The 20,186-nt window shown below is 33.7% G+C and overlaps 1 protein-coding gene and 1 long non-coding RNA gene across 3 annotated transcripts; both read right to left on the bottom strand.

Moving 5' to 3' along the window:
• Nucleotides 1-871: 871 nt before the first annotated feature.
• LOC148604966 (uncharacterized) lies at nt 872-7,415 on the bottom strand. 2 transcript variants are annotated; one of them, XR_015915989.1, is made up of 3 exons: nt 4,288-7,415; nt 2,796-3,023; nt 872-1,081 (listed from the first exon to the last, which is right to left on the bottom strand). It is a non-coding gene; the product is annotated as an uncharacterized LOC148604966 (long non-coding RNA). The 2 variants fall into 2 exon arrangements; XR_015915990.1 differs by having other exon boundaries at nt 6,544-7,415.
• A 136-nt stretch (nt 7,416-7,551) lies between these two features.
• LOC148604965 (uncharacterized) lies at nt 7,552-20,186 on the bottom strand. The gene is made up of 11 exons (XM_088549286.1): nt 20,057-20,186; nt 19,203-19,334; nt 18,282-18,458; nt 17,737-17,852; nt 16,949-17,081; nt 15,681-16,015; nt 14,893-14,946; nt 11,469-11,918; nt 10,481-10,573; nt 9,672-10,014; nt 7,552-9,377 (listed from the first exon to the last, which is right to left on the bottom strand). Exons 1-11 carry the CDS (start codon nt 20,184-20,186, stop codon nt 8,749-8,751), a joined length of 2,592 nt encoding a protein of 863 aa, XP_088405412.1. The 3' UTR covers nt 7,552-8,748.

Below are 20,186 nucleotides of genomic sequence, written 5' to 3'. Positions count from 1 at the left end.
TTTTTTCTTAATTCAATAGGGATTTTTTTAAATCGTATTTCGGTATTTCTGATATGTGGTAATCGACTTCGAAGCAAATGCTGCAGTAATATGAATATGTACTGGGACATGTATTTCCAATATATTTTTAAACTGGAAGACAATTTAAAAATCCTAATTTTCACAAGTCATCGTATTTTAACTTCCCGAGTTATTATCGCGTATGGCGGGAATTTTATGGATTTAGTGATAAAGTAGATGGAATAGTATATTGGTCACGTCACAAGTACTGTTTGTTAGTTTCTTGCCATCTCTACGCTAGTTCAGACGTTTCAAATTCATTTTACATGTAGAACATGTGGATGTTTTCATTTTTTTATTTTATAGTATATGAATGTTGGCATGTTTTCAGAGGGACTTGTGTTACGTCATTGTATTATTACAACTGACCAATCAGAAAAATTTCCGCAATAAGTATGCAAATATGCCCTAAATGTGTTCGACCACTTTTGAAGGATCCTTTATATGGGTTTAAATGTTGCTGAAGTCGGTCCTTTTTAAAACTTCAAAGGGGTTTGGTTAAAACTGGTTTCACTTCTCATACATGTAGGTCAGAGCAGATTCATCACCAACCGAGAAAGCAAGTCATACTTGGCCAACAATCATACGATGTGAATTTTAAGGTGTTTTTAATGAAATTATGAAACTAGGCAAAAGCTACCAATGCTATGAAATGGATAAAAACAAACATCCTTAACTGTCATCGATGTTGTTAAATGCTACAATATACATGTATGTGTACAATATCTTCTGGTGGACATTGGAGAAGTGATAATGAGAATAAACAGCATCATATAATGAATGCCTATTCATACGAAGACAATTCTAAAAATTTCAATTAAAAAATTATATCTTTTAATTCCGAAGCCTGGATAAGTAAAATGATTCAGTTACAACTCAAAATATGAAATGTACAAAATGTTTGTTGATACTAGTCCATACAGTCATCTCCTTGTGTTCCAATGTTTGACGGAGGTTCTAGTTACACAGCCCAATTATTATTTAACTGGTACAAATCGGGTCTAGGAGAACTTCTTTGCAGCTGAAAATGTAAAAAAAGGTAATAATAACAAAAGCTCACTTTATGTTTTTTTTATTACCAAATTTTAGCACAGAAAGGGAAATCAAACTGTTAGTAGTTTTTATACTATTAATTGTTTTGGTCAGTATATCAAAATGAAGCAAAGTTAATTTCTAAATCTGTCCCTGAAATTTTGCAAAGGTAATTTTGTATGATGAATTATTTATCACACTATTTAATTTGCTGTCAATAATTTCGTTTGATTTGGTTTCGAAATCGTGTCTTTATTTAAAAATCTAAAAGGGAAAATTAAAGAGCTTACTGACGCAAATTTTATCTGCCCCAGGAGTCAAGTACAGACAGATAGTTCCTGTATGTGTGTGTGTATATATTGTTTATTTACTAGAAAAAAAAAACAAACAAACAAACAAAAAAAGAAAGAAAGAAAAAAAAACAGAGGACGCTTTCCCTCTATAATAGCTTCTTTTCATATGATATTAATTCTCTTTTCACTAAATCCAGCAGTTCATGAAACCTCTTTTACACGGAAGTGACTAAATTGCGCATAGTGAAAGTGATAATTGCGCAAAGTGAAAGTAATTGTGAACGTGAAATACCAAATTAAATTATATTCTCACTCTTCAGATGTGCGATCTATTTCATACCTTCCCCTGGGTGAATTCATATATATGATTTAATAGTTTATGTGAAAAAAATGGTGAGTTGCACATGATGGTTTTTGCAGGTGAGACATTATAGTGACTGTGATAACTTACGATCGTGGAAACTTTGCTCTAGCTACCGGAAGTGATTAAACATTCCAATTAAAGAGGAATTATGACATATTTAAATTCATTTGACGTTTATTACACAAGTTCACAAAAAGTAAAGAAAGCGCCTCCTGCATCATATTTTCACAATACTTGAGATCAGAACACAAATTAATCAACATGTAGTAAAATAGCAGTTACTGTACACTATTACAAACTTGTAGTTTATCGTGATACTTGGTTATTAAAATATGAACATTGAAATGGGACAATATGAATATAATTTATAAATCGGAAGACGAAAGCGACTGACATTCGACCATCAACCTCTGTTCTTGAGGCTAAGACTGAAAAGGATACAAACCATTAATGTCACTTCCCTTAGGCTCCAATGCTAATTTCACTATGTTCAATGTGTTATGGAGCTTAACCTGAAGAAGACTATATATCACCTAAAAGCTGCATGCTGCATGTTTACACTATTAGCCCTGAAAATATTTGGGGTTTTAGTGAGACACCGGCTCCTAGAAGACAATGAGCTAAAAATAGAATGTTAATTCCTCTATATTTCACAAAAAGGGTCTTTATGCAGAACTTATAAAAAAATTGTTAATTCAGTAAGTTACTGTGACTATTTTATTTCAAAATAAAGAAAAATATAATTCCCTGCCAAACAAAAGTTCACTTATGCAAATTGAACGGGCACTTTTTTTTCACAGCAGCATAATACGAGTGCACTAAAACTTGTGAAGGACTATTTTTGCATACGTTCTAAAAGCCCATTGGATGAGTTAGTGTTATGTGACCTAAAGATAAAATATCAGTCAACTAGTATGGAAAGGCTTGCAAATAATGATCATAGGAACAACTCCGAGAATATTGACAAATGAAAGGATACTGTATAGTAAATAAGAGGCGAAAGTTGAAGACTCTAAATATGGGATCAAATGACTGTTACTACATACTTCTAGTTCATGATTTCTACGTGTCTTCAAGCTTGGCAGCACAGTAGTTCGCGGCAATCTTGCATATTGAGAATACACATCATGGTGCGTCTGTTGTGACTCTAGAATTTCCTTCCATGATGGAACCTCCGTATCGGATATTTCATTTTCTTTCTCACGCTTTTTTGCAGACGACATCACATACCAACCACCTATTTTTTCCATTGCAGATTTACTTCTTTTAAGGTTCTGAAAAGCGTTAGTGATTAATTGGTATGTGAACTTCGTGTTTAAAAAAAATATAGGAAACTGCCAGGTTGGTGACTATACAAAAGTACAAGTTCTCTCAAATATCATACAAATAAAGACAAGACGATAAGTTCCGACTGTTCTGTCAATTTTGTTAACAACTCAAACTCTTTCTAAAAACGACAGTTGTCATAAACATGCCAAATAAGAATTTCATTTAAGATTTGGAAAGTTGCGAATTAGTCAAAACTAAAGACAAATACTTCCCGCCTTTTTTATTACAAAATATAAAGGATTAAACACTTTTGTAGAATATATCAATGTGTAAAATCAGACCATTCAAACATAAAGACTGACAGTTATATGAGTGAATTGTCCTATTTTACACATCGATAAATTCTCGAAAAAACGGTGTATTTTAACCGTTTAAAAAATCTTCAATAATCTTATTGGTTCTCAATTCGTTAATAAAACATCCTGGATATTTTTCGTTAATGAGATATTCTGCTTGGATATTATACACTAATAAGACCATTTAAATGTTGACAAAATTACTACAGACTAACCACATGTTGCTTTATTCTCAAATTCAATTGTTTGAAAACAGAACGCTGACTTGTGTGTTTTTTTGTTTAAATAGAAATGAATAGAGAGAAGGATTTTTAATGCATGTGCACACACAAAAATACCCTAATTGTCGTGGTTACAAAAATGAACGTGTAGTCAGCCAAGCATAAAAACATAACTCTGAAATGTATTGGTGACAAATTAGTCTTAATAATAGAAAAAGATAAGCATACAATACAGTTAGGTGTCTGTGTCTGCAAGAATCAGGCAGTGGGTAAAACATGGTATGTAAAAACCCACCATTTTGAAAGTTTAATCTGACTATTTGCACCATCAGAATCAAGGGAAAAAGACAAGATTTTCCATATCATTTTGGTTAATTGAGTTATAATTTCATTGCAATGAACTGAAAATGTACATTTCCGGGGCATATAACTCTGTCAAAAACCTCTTTTTTTCTAACATTCTATTGAAAAATTTTCTGAATAAATGTAGGGCAGCAGAGATCAAATAATGGTATTTTCCGATAGAGAAAGTATCCTTGGGTGATATTACATTGCCAGATCGGTGGGTTTTTGACATGCATGTTTCTGATGTTTCTCACTTAGTTTGATTCTTACAAATAATTACACATGAGATGTGAATGCAAAAGAGAAACCTGCTGCAAGCTAGATTTATTTCTACAAATCACAAATACCTTATCCTTCTTAGCTTCCAGTTTTGAATGTAAAACTAGAAATCTTGTTGCATGAGGAATCACAGACAATGCTTTCTGGCTTGGATCTCTCTCCTTCTAAAATGATTCTTTAAGGTTAACATGCATTGGTATACAGAATTTAAAATGGAGAAAAATAGCTATAAAATCCGCTTGAAGGATGGATATAGGACAATAAAGTTTAAAATCATTTAAATATTAAAAAGTGCCAATGCTCTGAAAGTTGTGCTCATGGAATGTCTTTTTTTTTTAGATTACATGTACATGTATTTATAAACTCATTCTTTCCGATAACTTCGACAGTTCTTATCACTCATATTCCACGCATAATATTGATGACCCATTTTAGTTAAAAATCGTTAAATTTCTCATATTTCTGAATAGTTCATAAGGAATAAAAAATAATCTCATATAATTTTGCTCGTTGTCATACATTTCCCCGTCAAATACTATCCAAAAAAGTGTATGTCGGCAAACTAGGGAAAAAAGAAGTAGCACAAAAACTAGAGGCTCTAAAGAGCTTGAATCGCTCACTTGGCTTGAAACAGCACTGTCTTTTTTGTAAAAGCGGCCGTTTTTTTTTTCTTGAATAAAAATTCCTTACTCTCATACCAAAGAAACAATCAAATCAATTTTCATTTAAATCTGTGCAGTAGTTTCTGAGAAGAAAATTATTGAAAGTAATACAAGTAACATTAACAAATCAAAAAGACGTCGTAATAAAGAGTTGCTTAACAGATTTACACGAAAATTTGACCACAGATAGATCTCATTATGCCGAACACTTTAACTCCAGTCAGAATTTTCACTGCTAAATCTAACGGTTTTAGAGATATAAGCGGAAAACTTTTGGTTAACCCCTATGTTCTATTTTTAGATAACGACGGCCATTTTTTCAATGTTCTATGCTGAATACCCTAATGAACTGGTCCTAATTGGTCCAGTAGTTTCAGAGGAGAAGAGTTTTGAAAAAAAATTGTTCACGACAAGTGATGACAACAACTCAGATGGCCCTTGAGGCCAGGTGAGCTAAAGAGGGAATTATACTTGTTATACAACAAAAACCATGGGACTTACATGTAATTGTGGCGTCATACCTAAAGTCTTAGATTTATTTTAAGTTCACCTAAAATTCCGAGGATTTATACCTCAACTTGAGATTCATATGAGAATGAAAGGCATCTTTTAAATACAAAGAATATTATTAAAGTATTAAACAACACCTAAATGTCATGTTATGGACTAAGGAATTTGAGGAGTCAGTAAGCAAACTGGAATTATTATCAAATTATCCGACTGTATCGGAAAATAATCGGATTATTAACAAAACAAAAGCGGACTTTATACATAAATCATAGATGACCCGTCTTTGTTTTTTGATTTCCTTTGACAAAAAGTAATTATCATATCAATTGTTACTCTTGGTGGTGAGTATTCAGTTAGTCAACTTCCGCAATTACGGATAGGAAAAGGTACATTATATTTTTTCCATCAATAAGTGAGGGGTGTGCCCTAACACGCCCCCGAAGAAACAGTTTTCCTATTACCCAATTGAAGTAATCCGGAAGTAAAATCTCCTATTTGGGGGTAAAAGAAACAGCGTAGTTTTTACCTTGCTTATAAAGGGAATTGAAAGAAATTTGTGCGTTTTTTTTTATTAAAATGTTTCGATTCTGCCTTTCGGGAGCGTCTTATTATTTTGATAGGAAAACTTGTACGAGTCATCTATGATTTTTACAATACCTCACCTTAACAAAAAAATAGAAATACTTCAAGAGAAAGCCTTCTGGTCACCACATATATTAATGTATCTACATATAAGTGCAATTGATCATAATGAGCATACTATAATTCCACAAGTCTTTATAAGAATCAGGCAAGATAGGAAAATTCAGAAAAATGCATGTTACTTTCCCACATTGAAGTGTTTTTTTAATGACCACTATTTGATCTTTGTATTTAAATTTATTGGATTTTATTGAAATATTGTCATAGAATGTTAGAATAAATAGGCTTTTCACGGAGTTATTTGCCCCTGAAATGTTCATTTACAGTGCATTTCAATGGAATTATTATAACACATTTCATCAAAATGGTATTGAAAATCTTATCTTTAAATATATTATTTCGTGCTGCTGTTCAAAAAGTCAAAGAGGTGGGTAATTTCATACCATGTAAAACCCACTGCCTGATTCTTACCGAGACTGATGACAACAAAATAAATGCAAAGAAACATACCTTGTACTAACTTGTTCCAGTTATTAATAATTGGAATCGATTGTGACGTTGACTAGTTAGTAGTGGTGTGTCTTCATTTGTCTGTTAAATCTGGTCTTATCATTATGAGAACATTGGATAGTTGTTTTGAAATTCAGATGTATTTACACACTTCGAATATTGTGATTAGTTATCTGATGCAATATACCGTTACGTGTTAGTCGACAGATTACAATATGATGGTGAAGCCGCAAAATTTCCGTCCGTTTCCACAACAGATGCATTTGAGAGTGTGAAGGCTCACATAATAAACACACGATTTAAAAAAAATCTATGAAATACTATGATAATTACCTTATAATGTAACATTTTTGTAAACATGCCATGAAAAGAAGGAGAAGAAAAACAACAACAAAACAGCCAGAAGAGGTGGCAATATCGAAAGTACGAATGAGGGAAGGAGTAATTAAGGGAATAAAGCTTAAAAAATGTAATCCAGGGACAAAGAAAACAAACACAACAAAAAACATAAAATAACCAAAAAAATACATACTGTACAAAGTAACAAAAGTAAATGAGCAACTCGGACTCCACTAAAAACTGGGAGCATGGACCAGGTGCACCGGAAATGACAGGAAAAAAATAGGACAAGAAGGGGATCATGGCTGATTATCGTATTTGGTGAAAGAATGACGGATGTCTTTACTCCAAATTGTCGCCCTTGGCTGTAATAGTTTATCAATATAAATACTACTACCACTTAAATTACGAGACCAACGCCAGGCAACAGCTTGGTTTACGCAATTTTGAAACGAGTGTCTGTTTTGTCTTACACTATCTCATCTTAAAATGTATCCATATTTAAAGTATGACTACGCTGATTTGGGACCAAGTGAAAACCGTCAACAAAATGTACACTTTCAGTGTTCTTTCATACAGTTTGTAGGGGAGGGTCCAGGATTTATGGATGGGGAGTAGGCGTAAATAGAATAAAAGGTCTAGAGAAGCGAGGCAAGAACATTTTTGGGCTAGAATTTATAAACAGTTTAATGTAAACAAATATTTTCTACATGTATGAAATCTATTAATCCACACCTGGCTTAAGGTTACTGACTTCTTCAATTCTGTCTGTTAAACTTTGATGACAAAATGAAATAGGCACTTTCTACTTAGTAATTTGTTGTGTACATACCCAACAACAACTTTAACGCAGAAAAAAATTATAAACATGCAAGGCTAAATGAATACAACTTATTATCTAACCCACCAAAATACTTAGTATTAGTTTTAATTTTGACCTGTTATAATAGGCACCCTCAGTTGGGTTAAGTAGAATTGAACTTCGGGAAGCCATGATCGACACATGGGCAACTGGTAACCATCTTCATTGTCATGTAATGCCATCGCTACAAAATTGTAAGCTTCTACACATACCCAATGGCCATTTCCTCATTATTCGATATCCTGTGATCTCGGTTTGAAGTACATGTATTTTCACAGAACATGAACACTACTCATTAAAACTTGAGAAATACGGTTCCCTTTTACATATAGATGGGGGGTACGCCTACACAGAAAAAAATATAAAATAAATTATTGTAAACTCCATTTAGGGAAAGCGCAAAACGACAATTACATCTAACAAGTCCTGTATAACAATAGAAATGTATTAGCACTTGAAATTGTTGTGCTTGCAAGTTCATTAAACTACATGTTGTCAGTACATAAAGGGATTCCGAACAACAGAATTGTAAATTATCGTCAACCTTTCGGAAAGAGCTAATGAAAATTGGAACCACACGGCCATTCTGGTTACACAGAGAATGTCTCGGATGCACTAGGCGGAAGACTCTGTCGGAAAGTTTTAGATCTGATTATAAAATTATAGCTGAACTTGTTGATTTTTTACCATTACTTTTTTCTTATTTAAATGTTGCTCCTGTCTTTGCGAACAGTTATTGTTCTTTATTTCTAGTAATAAATACCTATCTTATTTGTGGATGGAACTAATTTTATCCGCGTATCACTATATTTCCGACAAAGATAATGCCTTTCTACATCCGACGTTACTTTTTATTGTAGCAGAAATGGCCTAGAAGTTCCGATTGGGAAGAGCATACAGCGATGATTTGTATGTACTATCACGATTTGATACTGACATATATGGTTAACAAATATTTTATGATCCAAGAAAACACAACGTTCAAATACGCGCTAAAATTGTATCTAAATCATAGATTCCTCGCGGTCTATATCTATTCTGACTTGGGTCAATGGGGTTTTTGGCAATGCATCCATTTTATAGATTTTATTGGCGTCGTCGATTTTTGGCAAGTGAATTTTCTTGGGCCTAGGTGTTCCCTCTTTCGAATTGTCATATGGCGACTTAGACGGAGTTTGCTTTGGAGAATCGTCAGAAAGAAAAGACTTCTCACGTTTAACTCTTGGTTTCGCCAAATCTGATATTCTGTCGTGGTTAACCATTGAGTTTTCTCTATGCAAATTTGATTTTTCTTTCGATAATTTCGATTTTTCCCTTGAAAGATTAGACTTCTCCTTCCTTCGTGGGATTGTTTGTTCACCGGAGGAAAAGTCGGTATTGTCTCTTGAAGTAGTCCCATAATCTTCAGATTGTGACGAAACAAATGATTTGGATTTCTTCGCTGGTCTAGACAGTGGCGAATGAGTTGACAGAGCAAAAGAATGTGATCGGTAGGAGGGAGGTCTATACGACGGAGGTCGGGCAGGGATTGGCTCCTGCTCCTTCCAAAAGCAAGCTCTAGATTGGAGATAACCTAACCCTTCCTTAGCTTCCCCGACGACATCTCGCTCCGCCGGATTGTTTCTAGCAGATTCTGCAATAAATTAATATAGATATATACATAAAGTTATCAATGAACTGTTTTGTTTAAGAGAAATCTTTTGCACGATTGGTCTAACGTATGAAAAGCAACCCCATTCTAATTTAACCCCATTAGTCTTTAAAAAATTGTAAAATACACTATATGTGAGTTACTGGGAGCTTTCCTTCATATGATAAACACACACATGCCATAATTATAAACTTTAATTTAATCATGTGAGGGTAAAGAACATACATGTGTCATCAAATATTTCAATCAAAGAGACGTTTATCACGTGATACATACTTTTCATATAATCGAAGTATTTTTTGTCAGTATACAACTCTTCTAGCAGTAAACGCCATCTATTTTCAGACATGCGCATTTTAGTGGGATCGTTTCCAAGTTGCAAATCTCCGCCATATTTTGCAAGAATATCAGACCATAACCTTTGGTTTTTCTTCCTGTTAACTCTCTGCAGAGGTGGGAGGTCCTTTAACTTTGGGTCTTCGAAGTAGATTGGTAAATCTAGGTCAGGGTCATTGTTCGTCCAATTGTTAACTCTGGCTTTCTTGATCGACGAGAAGGTCTGCTCTGACGTCAAAGATGGCTGCCTCACTATTGGCGCCAAATAATCCATCGTCTTTTTCTGAAAAGGAAACTTCTTTCAATCTCCTGATGAGATACGTTAGAAATGATAGTGTCATTAGAACCGTTAGATAAAGTATACATAGACACGTCATTAACGTAGTGCGTTATTTATTTGGATGCCAGTGTACTAGCATTTGAATTTGAATGAAGTAGTGCTTTCGTTAAAAGTCAGGCAGGTCAAACTCGATTCATAAATGATGCAAATGTCAAATTTTACATAGATAAAAATATGCCTTTGAACTACTTTATTTGTTGAATAATTCATGTTAAATAAAATGTGCATTTTGTAAGATGGTGATAATTGAAACACATACGGACGCTTATGTATGCTTTTAAAACTTTCCATGTGAGTTAAGGAGTTTTAGTTTTTTAATTATAAATTAAGCTGACCTGCCTATTTCTCATTAAAAGCAATTCTCAATTCATTACAAATCTAAAAGCTCTTGAATGAGAGGTAAACTTACCGATTCCGCTTCTCCTTGGCGTAAATTTGGCAGAATAAGTCTTGGCGTAGGAATATCTTCCTCCTGTTCATCATCAGAATCTTCAAGTATATCCTATTGACAACAAAGTCACGTAAAGTCGTATTCCGAAGCACGAAATAGTTCCTTATTTAAATGCTTCTCCAATTCACACAGAATTGTTGAATTTTTGCGGCATTACACTAACATCCAAATTCCGTGACATTATCAAGTGATTTGATGATTTTGGAAAACTTGTGATTTTAGTTGAGTTTAACAAGATGTGAAATCGTTTTATTAAATGTTAAAAGTGAATATGAAAGTTATGAGGCTGATGCGTATAAAATTGCATGCAAAATTCAATTATGATCGTTACAACGAATTTGCCAACCTGACAATTTCAGATATAAATGTGTTAAAGTACTGCTGAGTCTGGTTTCTCAGGAATCTCGAATCCCTCCAAAACTCAAATTCTGACCAATCAAACCGTTTCAAATTTAAGATTTGAGTAAAAACTCAAGGATTTGAGGAAAAATCTATTTGAGACTTTTTATGAAACCCAGGTATGAGACCTGATCACTTAATTTCATCTCTTTCCATGCAATTTTAATACGCAACAAACAGCATGTTAAAATGATGAATACAAATCTGCCGTCTACCTCAACTCTACTACTTTTCCTTCTTCGAAATTGATTAAATGAATCAATTTTACTAGTAATCTAGATAAAGTAAATGTAAATGCATGTTTACTAATAATAAATTCTAGAGAAAAGTTTCTAAAATGTCACTGAATTTGAAGTGTTGAGAAACAAACACAATTACATGAATTTAATTGATTTCTAAATTAGCCTAGTCGTTAAAATAGACTCTAATTTACAGTATATAATAAATGATTATGAAAAATAATTGTTCCTTATGACTTATGTTTACTCATTCATATTTAATTTCAGGTTATTATTAAAATGACAAAGACAACTTGCAACCGTCTTACCTTTTTCTTCTTTTTCTTTTTCTTTTTCCTTCTGCCATCAGGTTCTGAGGCGACTCTCCTATCCACATTGGCGTTTCGATGTCCTAGCGCAGGTTGCATAGTTTGCAGTGGAGGTGTCTGTTCAGAAATAACCTCGACTTGACCTGGAATATTGACCTTGTCCTCATTATCTTCACCTTCACCTGCTTCACCATCCTCGTCAGATTCCCAATCCGTTGCGTCGATCGTTCCTAGGTCAAGGACAAGTCGTTTCTTTTTCACTACAGCGCCGTCTTTGTCCTTTTTCTTCTTCTTTGACTTCGATTTTCCTTTCCGTTTCCTTCGTTTCATCCGTGATCGAGCGAGTTCCTTAAACCGCTTCATAAAGGAGGCACTATCTCGTTCATTTCCCTCATATTCATCTATTGGATCAAGACGCTGCCGCTTGTCTAGGAAGACAGATGCGTCTATCTGCAAGATAAATTGCAAGTTTATAATCATACAAAACATGTATTACTCATCTTTGTGCATGAAAATTTTTGCAGAAATTTTGAAAAAAGGGGGGGTGTCAGGTTACTATTTACTCACTCACATTAGCCAAAACTTTGGACGAAATTCTTATAAAGGAGGGGTCCAACCCCCTGTATACGCCACTTATGTACAAGTCTATAATAAATATACATGTAACATCTACTCTGGAAATACATTTACGTGTACCCGTATTTGTTCTTTTATGAAACTAAAATTATGCATGGTCTATTACAATTAGCATTAATTAGACATACATCATAATCAAGCGCACTTACATACATTGCAGAAGCATTGTACAAACGACGGATATTAATATTATGATATTATTATTTTATTGGCATTTTAGCCGAGGAAGCTCTGGATCCATGTTTAAATCCAACATTTGTTTTCCACTTAGTTTTAAAGTTAGTCGAATGAAAGGTTAATATTTTTTTATTTATTATTATTTTTATCTCCATTAAAAGTTTTTTTATTACAGTATTTCATAATCTAATATATAAGATATTGGGCTTTCCCCCTTTTTTCTAAGAAGAAAATAACTTAAAAAGCTTAGCACCAGTAATATTTTGAACAAGTTCACAAAGAGAATACGACCGCTTCAAGTTGAATTAAACTTAAACCCTTAGATTGAGTTACCTCCCCTTACAGTCTTTCGTTGATCATTATACCCCTAATTCACATCTGCAAAATGATGACCAACCTCCCTATAAAATATTCATTAGCTGATCAGGAGGATGTGGACGGATGGACGGACGGACAGATGGACAGACAGACAGTCATACAGACAACGAACAGACCGGCAGACAGACAGACAGGATGATTCCTATACATTTCCCAAAATTTGATTTCGGGAGGTATGCAAACACATATAGTTATGTTTATAGACTCTTGTGGAAGGTTGATGAGCATGCTCAATATACACTCCCGCGAGGTAGGGCTTGGTAGAACAAAAGAATTTTCCTCGCGGAAATGAATATTGAGCATGCTCTGCGCATGCTTTTCGACTACCCCACAGTTAGCACAAACGGGTCTATTGATAAACTAATGTTAAGTAAAGTAATGCCTATAACCAAAGTCATTAAGGGTGCACTTAATCTCGGGTAAATATTATAATAATAAAAGCATAGCTCTATACCTCAGATTGATAACTGAATACAACGACATTTTTATTACTGTTTGTCTTAGTCAGTAACATGATTAGTTTCGTTTGTGAATTTGACTTGTAAGGGATAAGACCTAATCAAGATATGGAGACATTTAAGTTCACTGGAGCCACTTTATACATTACAATCTTACTTAAAACGCCCATTTACATAAATGTAAAGAAATTCTGTAAAATCAGCTTTGACATGATCACAAGTATCATTTAGTCTAGATACATGTATATTTAAACTGTCCGGTTATGTACAACATGTAGTATCAATGAGAAATATATTTGTAATACGCAGATACGCTGCAGGACATAGCACGCCCGATTATTAAGTCTATCAATGCAAAAACTACAAGAAAATGTTAGTTTTAAAAAAAAAACACGCGCTGCCTTGTATAACGACAAATATTGTACCAAAATATTTAAAATCAAAGATTTTTGAATTTTTAAATAAGGACATGAGGGTGGAAAGTGATATACAAAAATGCGCCCGGCAAGAGAAGAGCGTGTAAGAAATCTGAAGGGCAAACAATTGTACAAAAGTTCTTCTGATTATCATTGTAATATCACAAATAGGAGTAACTAAAATCTTAAAAAACAGCATATTAATTTAAATTAAACCACCGGGGACACACAGACGGATAGACTGAAAACTGTTATAATAAGATAGTATGACATACATGAATCATGTTTGAGAATGCGCGCTGTAGCAGGCCAATAATAAATCAAAAACCATAACCTTCAAGTTCTCATATAAGCAAAAAAAAAACATGTGTACGACACATGTATTTAAGAGGTATATTTTATATCGTATGAAGCTAGAATTGACAGTAAACAGGGCACCAATCATGCAGCTTAATGTGGAGAAGTAATATATAATTATGCAAATCATATGCTAATGTAAAGTACTGAAATTGCGAGTGCAAAAAGTCGCTAATAATACTAGCGACTTAAAATGAGTTTTTAGACAATATGTAAGGTTTTAAGAAACCCATACAATGAAAGTCACTCTACTTGCAGGTTGAATATCAATAAAGATTATGTATACCGAACAGTTGAAAGTCGTCTCGGCACATTGTTCAATGATTTAATTTCAGAAGTAACACGATTTCTGATTGGATCAAAAATTTCGTTTATCATCTCATAGGCCAAATTTTGAAATGACTGTGACGTCATCAATTTTTTAAAAATAATTTACACCTTGAATTTTGGTACTTAAATTCAATGCTTCGGAGCTTCGCAGGTTATTTATTTAGTCTGCACTACATGATTGAGGTTATTTCTTCATAGACCGAAAAAAATACAACAGTCATTATTTAGATAAATATACAAGTATGTACTCGAGTAAATTGTTTCAAGACACATTCATTCTTACGATACCATATATTTTACAGAACTAGAGCAAAATAATCGTTACCATTTTTCAACATATTATGAAAGATGTAAGTTTGGTATTTTTTCGTATCAAATAAATGTATTGTATTTAATATACAGAAACTTCATAGTAATACATAAAAATAATATGCTGTTTATCCTATAAAAACAAAATTACACTTTGGAAAAAGATAAGGTAGGTAGGTAGATATTTCTCTTATTTTATATCGAATCTAGCGGAGATATATACTGACTTAAACCATGCTCACTGAAAATCCGCCCCCCCTCCCACAAATAAAAAAAGAAATGTGGGTATGCTAATATATATAAGTAACTGACATTTTACTTATGTCCTATTAAGTAAATTCACGCTTCATTTAATGAACTTACCATATTTTGTCTTGTAAACTCGTCCATATATTCATCATCGAACCCATCAAATCCCTGTTGAAACAAAAATTATTTACACAGTAATTTTATTCCATCTTCAAAACAAATAAATATAGATAAACACAAATTGATAGGTATTAAACTCTAAGACCATGTGTTTCACTTAACTATTTATTCAAACAAGGAAACTAATAGAGGTAAAATGTAACAAGTGGTGTGCATTTATTTACTATTGAATTACAACAATTATCTTAAATTACTGAAATATAAGAGAGCTTGTTATTTTATGGGTACAATTATATTCCTTGTAATATTTGTATAAAACGCGATAGTATATTTGACTATTTAATATTATGTAATTTCTGTCATATTTCAATTTGTTTAAGGGAGACTCAATAATATGCAGACCTGATTAAAACCCGCTTCCCCATTTACTCAGGAAAATAGAACTGCTAGTATTATTTGCTTAACGGGATGCATGTATTTCTTTTTCACAAAACATGAGCACTTCTCATTAATCCGCAATGTTTTTGTCTAGTGCATTAAATAGGTGGGGTTAAGTACTACGTGAATATAGGAGATAATCAAAAGTACTGAGTATAGTATATACTACACTTCTGCATGAGTTTGGAGACTTCACAGCTGATGCAAATATTTTTTGACAAATCGGAAATGAACTTAGATGTTGACTTTCATCTTAAAAAGTGCTAGATATATCACTTCCATTGTTTTCTTAGAGCGTAACACAGCGACATACGGTCAGGATTCGATAACCATCATACATGTACCTCAAATCCCTGTGCCCTCAGTCGTTCTATTTCAACATTTGAAGGGGTGACCATCTTGTCGTCGCTGTACATCAGACGATCAATGTTATATTTAGAATCGTCTGGAAGTCCTAGGTCCATTTCCGGTCTGAGGTCTGGATTATCAATCTTCTCTTGTGTCGACCTTTCCTGGAGTTTTCTGCGTTCCTCCTCTTCCGCCTTTCTTTTCTTTTCATCTTTCTTTTTCTTCCACATGTACAGAAGGAATATAATCGCGATTATGATGATAAGCAGAAGTAAAATGACGACGATTATGATAGCAATGTAAGCCAAAGCTGTGCTTTCTTCTGGTGTGGCTGAAAATAAAAAAAAAGTATAAATTATCACCATGTTATTATGTCTATAAATGGGGCCCATACTTATCACATGTAGCCAAAAAGTTTAATCTATGAGAATTCGTCTGAAAGTTAATTCGCCATTTTTATACATCCACTTCCTGATTGAAGACTGACTAAGAAAAGTCAACCTCTGTAACTAAACAATATTGGATTAATTTCTAATCTTTAATATGATACTGTTGTAATGGGTAAAGTTCTCAGCAAAGGCGGATCTAAAGGGGTCGGGGTTGGTGCTACAGAACATTTATCAAAAAAAATGTAAATTTTGTTGAGCAAATTATAGCCTGGAACTCTCCATTTTGTTATAATTTTCCGTATTTACTCTCTAATGATATTCTACATCATTCATCAGTAGTCGATAAATGCATTAGGCTTAGTATATAAACGTTTTTTCATAGGGATCTCAAGCGGTCAGTGATCTGTAGACACGATCTTACGAATAAAACACATGACTCTGACCAAATACAACATAATGTTTGTTTGATGTTCTATAGTTCCCTACCCAGATCTTAACGAATTGGTAGGTAGTTAACTATAAATTTTATTTCATGAACTGATCTAGAGACCCAAAATATATCATAATCACCAACACGCTACAAGGGCAGGTAAAACTATAACAAAACCAAAAAGTAACAAAAGTTTTGAAACGGGGCCTCTTCTCGCGAGAGGACGAAGAGAGACGGCAAATACATACCTTAAATTAAGGCTGACAAACAAAATTTAATACGGTTCTCTTTATACAGTTAAATCCAGATTGTATGGAACGCCGTAACTGCCTTAAAGTAGATGCTGCTTTATCATGCTGATAGTTTTAATATAAATTCTCATTATGATATAGAGGTATCTACCATACGGTGTTTTATAAAACTGTTCGCTTTATTCACTACTTACTGCAAGTGTATCCATCCTCTTTAGAAAACACCAAGCTGGCACCAGTGGAATTTACGAATGTGGCGTTCTGGTTGTAATGACAGTCTTTTGGGTACTGTGTAGCATGGAGTGTGTTGTTCACGGTATCTATAACCTACAATTTGATATGAATTTGCGCCTTTTTAAATTTGAATGTATAAAAGTAACTGTTTTACTTTGAAAATATGCAAAATGGATCATTATACAATGAATGTGTAGTTTTTTTCTTCGAAATAAATACAGAAAAAGTTATGTTGAAAAAATATCAACTATCCTACCAATCAAAGCTTTCAGAAAGTCACGTGTCACGTTCACGATAAGTTGAGTTAATGGTTGGGAAGTCAATTTAATTTAAGCGCATTTACTGCATACACTTATTTTAATTGACCTATGACCCTTTGCATGACCTATTCATGCACAGTGAAACTGTCTAACCGAACTCAATTTTGAACTAAAGGTTTCGTTTGTTTAAGGCAAGCATTCGATTTACACAGGTTCAAACCATTAAGATACGAATGAAGACCATAAGATGTCTGGTTTACGGTTTATCTTGGGTTTTGTTTAAAGAGTTTTCCATGTACAGATGTCAATGGCGGGATTCTGCTATTTTGTTCCAAAATAAAGTATACAATAGTACAATCAAACGAAATAAATACAGTAGTAGTTCAAAACCCTCGAAAACCTTATCTATAGAGCTTGAATTTTACCACTCTGACAAAACTCACTCATAACAAATACATTCAGACACACACATATATATATAGACTTACGTAACAAGTAAATCTAAAATATGTACTCTCATCCGTCGTGGTATCGAGGTTATAGACGTGTAGTAATGTTGCCGTTCCCACTGTGCTGGAGTATACACAATTTACCTCTCCACCAGCTGAAAAGTAAAAATCAAAAGGTGCATTAAGTGAAAGGACTTCACAAACTTCTTGTGTTTGAGGCACAACACTTCAATGTTTTACCTTTAGTTTTACCTTTACTATATACTTTCTAATGTAGAATTTACGCCACCAAGTGCTGATTTTAATCAATATGCACCGCCCATAAAATTTGAGTTTAGGAGGGGGCGTCAATTGAAATAAATGCAGTGCAAAGCAAAGCAAAAATATTATGGGGCGAAAATTGTGGTAATTTTTTTGCCCTACCGATTTAGGGGAGGGGCGTACGCACGGTACGCCAGTCCTTGGATCCGCGCCTATCCATGTCCTTTAAATATTATCTCCCTTTGAAAGCCTCATTCTTTGATTTCATTTTTATTCGTATTCTTTATTTGATAATGATCAGTAGTGCTTTATATGGTTCCTACCAGAGTATGCCTGAACGGCTGAACACTGCGTGTAGTTAAATTTCATCTTGGATACGTCATCGCAGACATTTAGATCAGTATCTCCAGTGCACTCATTTCCGCTTCCACTGTCATACGTGTAATTGAATACACCTTGAAGCCCTGACGGGCAGTCGATTTTTTGCGATGAAATAGTATCTGAAATTTAAATTATGAGAACAAAAGTATAAATCAGAATGACGTCTTATCTTTAAAATAAAATGGTATAAGTTGGTATAAGATGGATATTCTGCCGGAGCATGTTTCGCTAGAAATTATTTAAAAAAAACTCTGACACGTGTATCACATACAGTAACAGGAGACACTCGGAATATAATACTGTATGTGATAACTGGTTCTCAACATTCAGAACGTTTTTCAATATAATAATGTCTTTAATCCTGAAGGAATTGGAATTGATATATTCTTTTTTATCTCCAAGCAATACTTACAAATGTATTTGAATAAGGGAAACAGCTCATACAACAGGGAAAACTAGTCAAACCAGATACAGTTTTGTGGTTCTAGTTATACATTAGAAACGGTAGAAAACAGTATACCAACCAAAGCACACCTCTTGTTTCATAACTTAAATATAAGCGAAAACGATTTTGCTCGATTTTTGTTTCCTGTATATTTATCTTGTACTTGCAAAACTAAAATGAAAATTTCAAGATGGTATTCAAAGAATTTTTCGAATATTATTACAATGTCCATTAAAAAAATGGAGAGAAAAAAAATAAACAAACTTTTTCGGTTTTGAATTTGAGTAATATCATCCAAACAACGTTAAGCTGACGACTATGTGATGTCTAATGCTGAGTTTCAGTGCTTTACTTGTTTTACATTGTTTAAAGAAATAGGAACCAGCATACATGAAGTAAAGATACGAATAAAACTTACTATTTTTCACCATTAAATGATACATGAGTTCTGTGTAGTCAGTGAGTTCACACACTGTGTTTATGTCAGTAACGGAAACTGTGTTGTTCAAATAAACTTTCATGCGGTTATAGTCGGCATCCTTAAGTTGTGCTAGAAAGAGAAATTAAAAGTATAGCTTTTAAAGTGGATACACGTACATGTGAAATATTTGCATAGTTAATTTACGGCATATTGAAGTAGAATTTCTGACAGCTTGAAAAGTATTCATTATGTCGAATTCTTGGAGTTAACATATAATATTGTCAAAATGGTGGACTAATCGACCACGAGGTGTCCTTATTGTTATTAATTTTCTCCATTCGAGCCATATATATTAGTGAATATCAAGAAGATTGCGGATACATTCTTTTGTAAATCTGAGAAGATGAACAATTTATTTACCAGATATACAGGAATGCAATTTGTATTTGTACATCGTAGATTCCACGAAGACAAAACTCTAGTTTCCATGAACAACATGAACATTTCACTCTAATTTTCATGTCTTTGAGCACGACAGATAAGATCAGTTCTAACCTTTCAGGGGAACTGTCAAAAAGAGCCGGCTCTTGGACTGTTCTAAAATTGTCATAAAACAGTTCTAGAGCCAGCTCTTATGATAGTTCTGCTACTAGAGTCAGCTCTTTTGACAGTTCTAGTTCTGCGAGAACAGTTCTACTCGTAAAGCCGCCTCAACTGCTAAAACTGTCAGAAGTGCTGGCTTTAGAACTGTTCTAAATCTGTCACAGAACTGTTCTTCTGAATATTCTAGGATAGATTTGTGAGAGGTTAAAACTGATCTCATCTGTAAATTCTATTGCGACTCCACTTACTTGTTGGCTGATAGTAAATGTATTTCGATGAAGTAACATAACGCAAGTCCATACAAATATAGGCGACGAATGGTAGGTTAAAATGGTAGAAAATCTCAGAACTGAAAAAAAGTACAAAGCACAACTTCAT

The sequence above is a fragment of the Perna viridis genome, chromosome 10 (genome assembly GCF_037379345.1).
Source record: "Perna viridis isolate PV_CMFRI_1.1 ecotype Kerala chromosome 10, ASM3737934v1, whole genome shotgun sequence".
Taxonomy (NCBI): domain Eukaryota; kingdom Metazoa; phylum Mollusca; class Bivalvia; order Mytilida; family Mytilidae; genus Perna; species Perna viridis.
The sequence above is the reverse complement of the archived record's forward strand: the minus strand, read 5'-3'. Positions and strand labels throughout refer to the sequence as shown.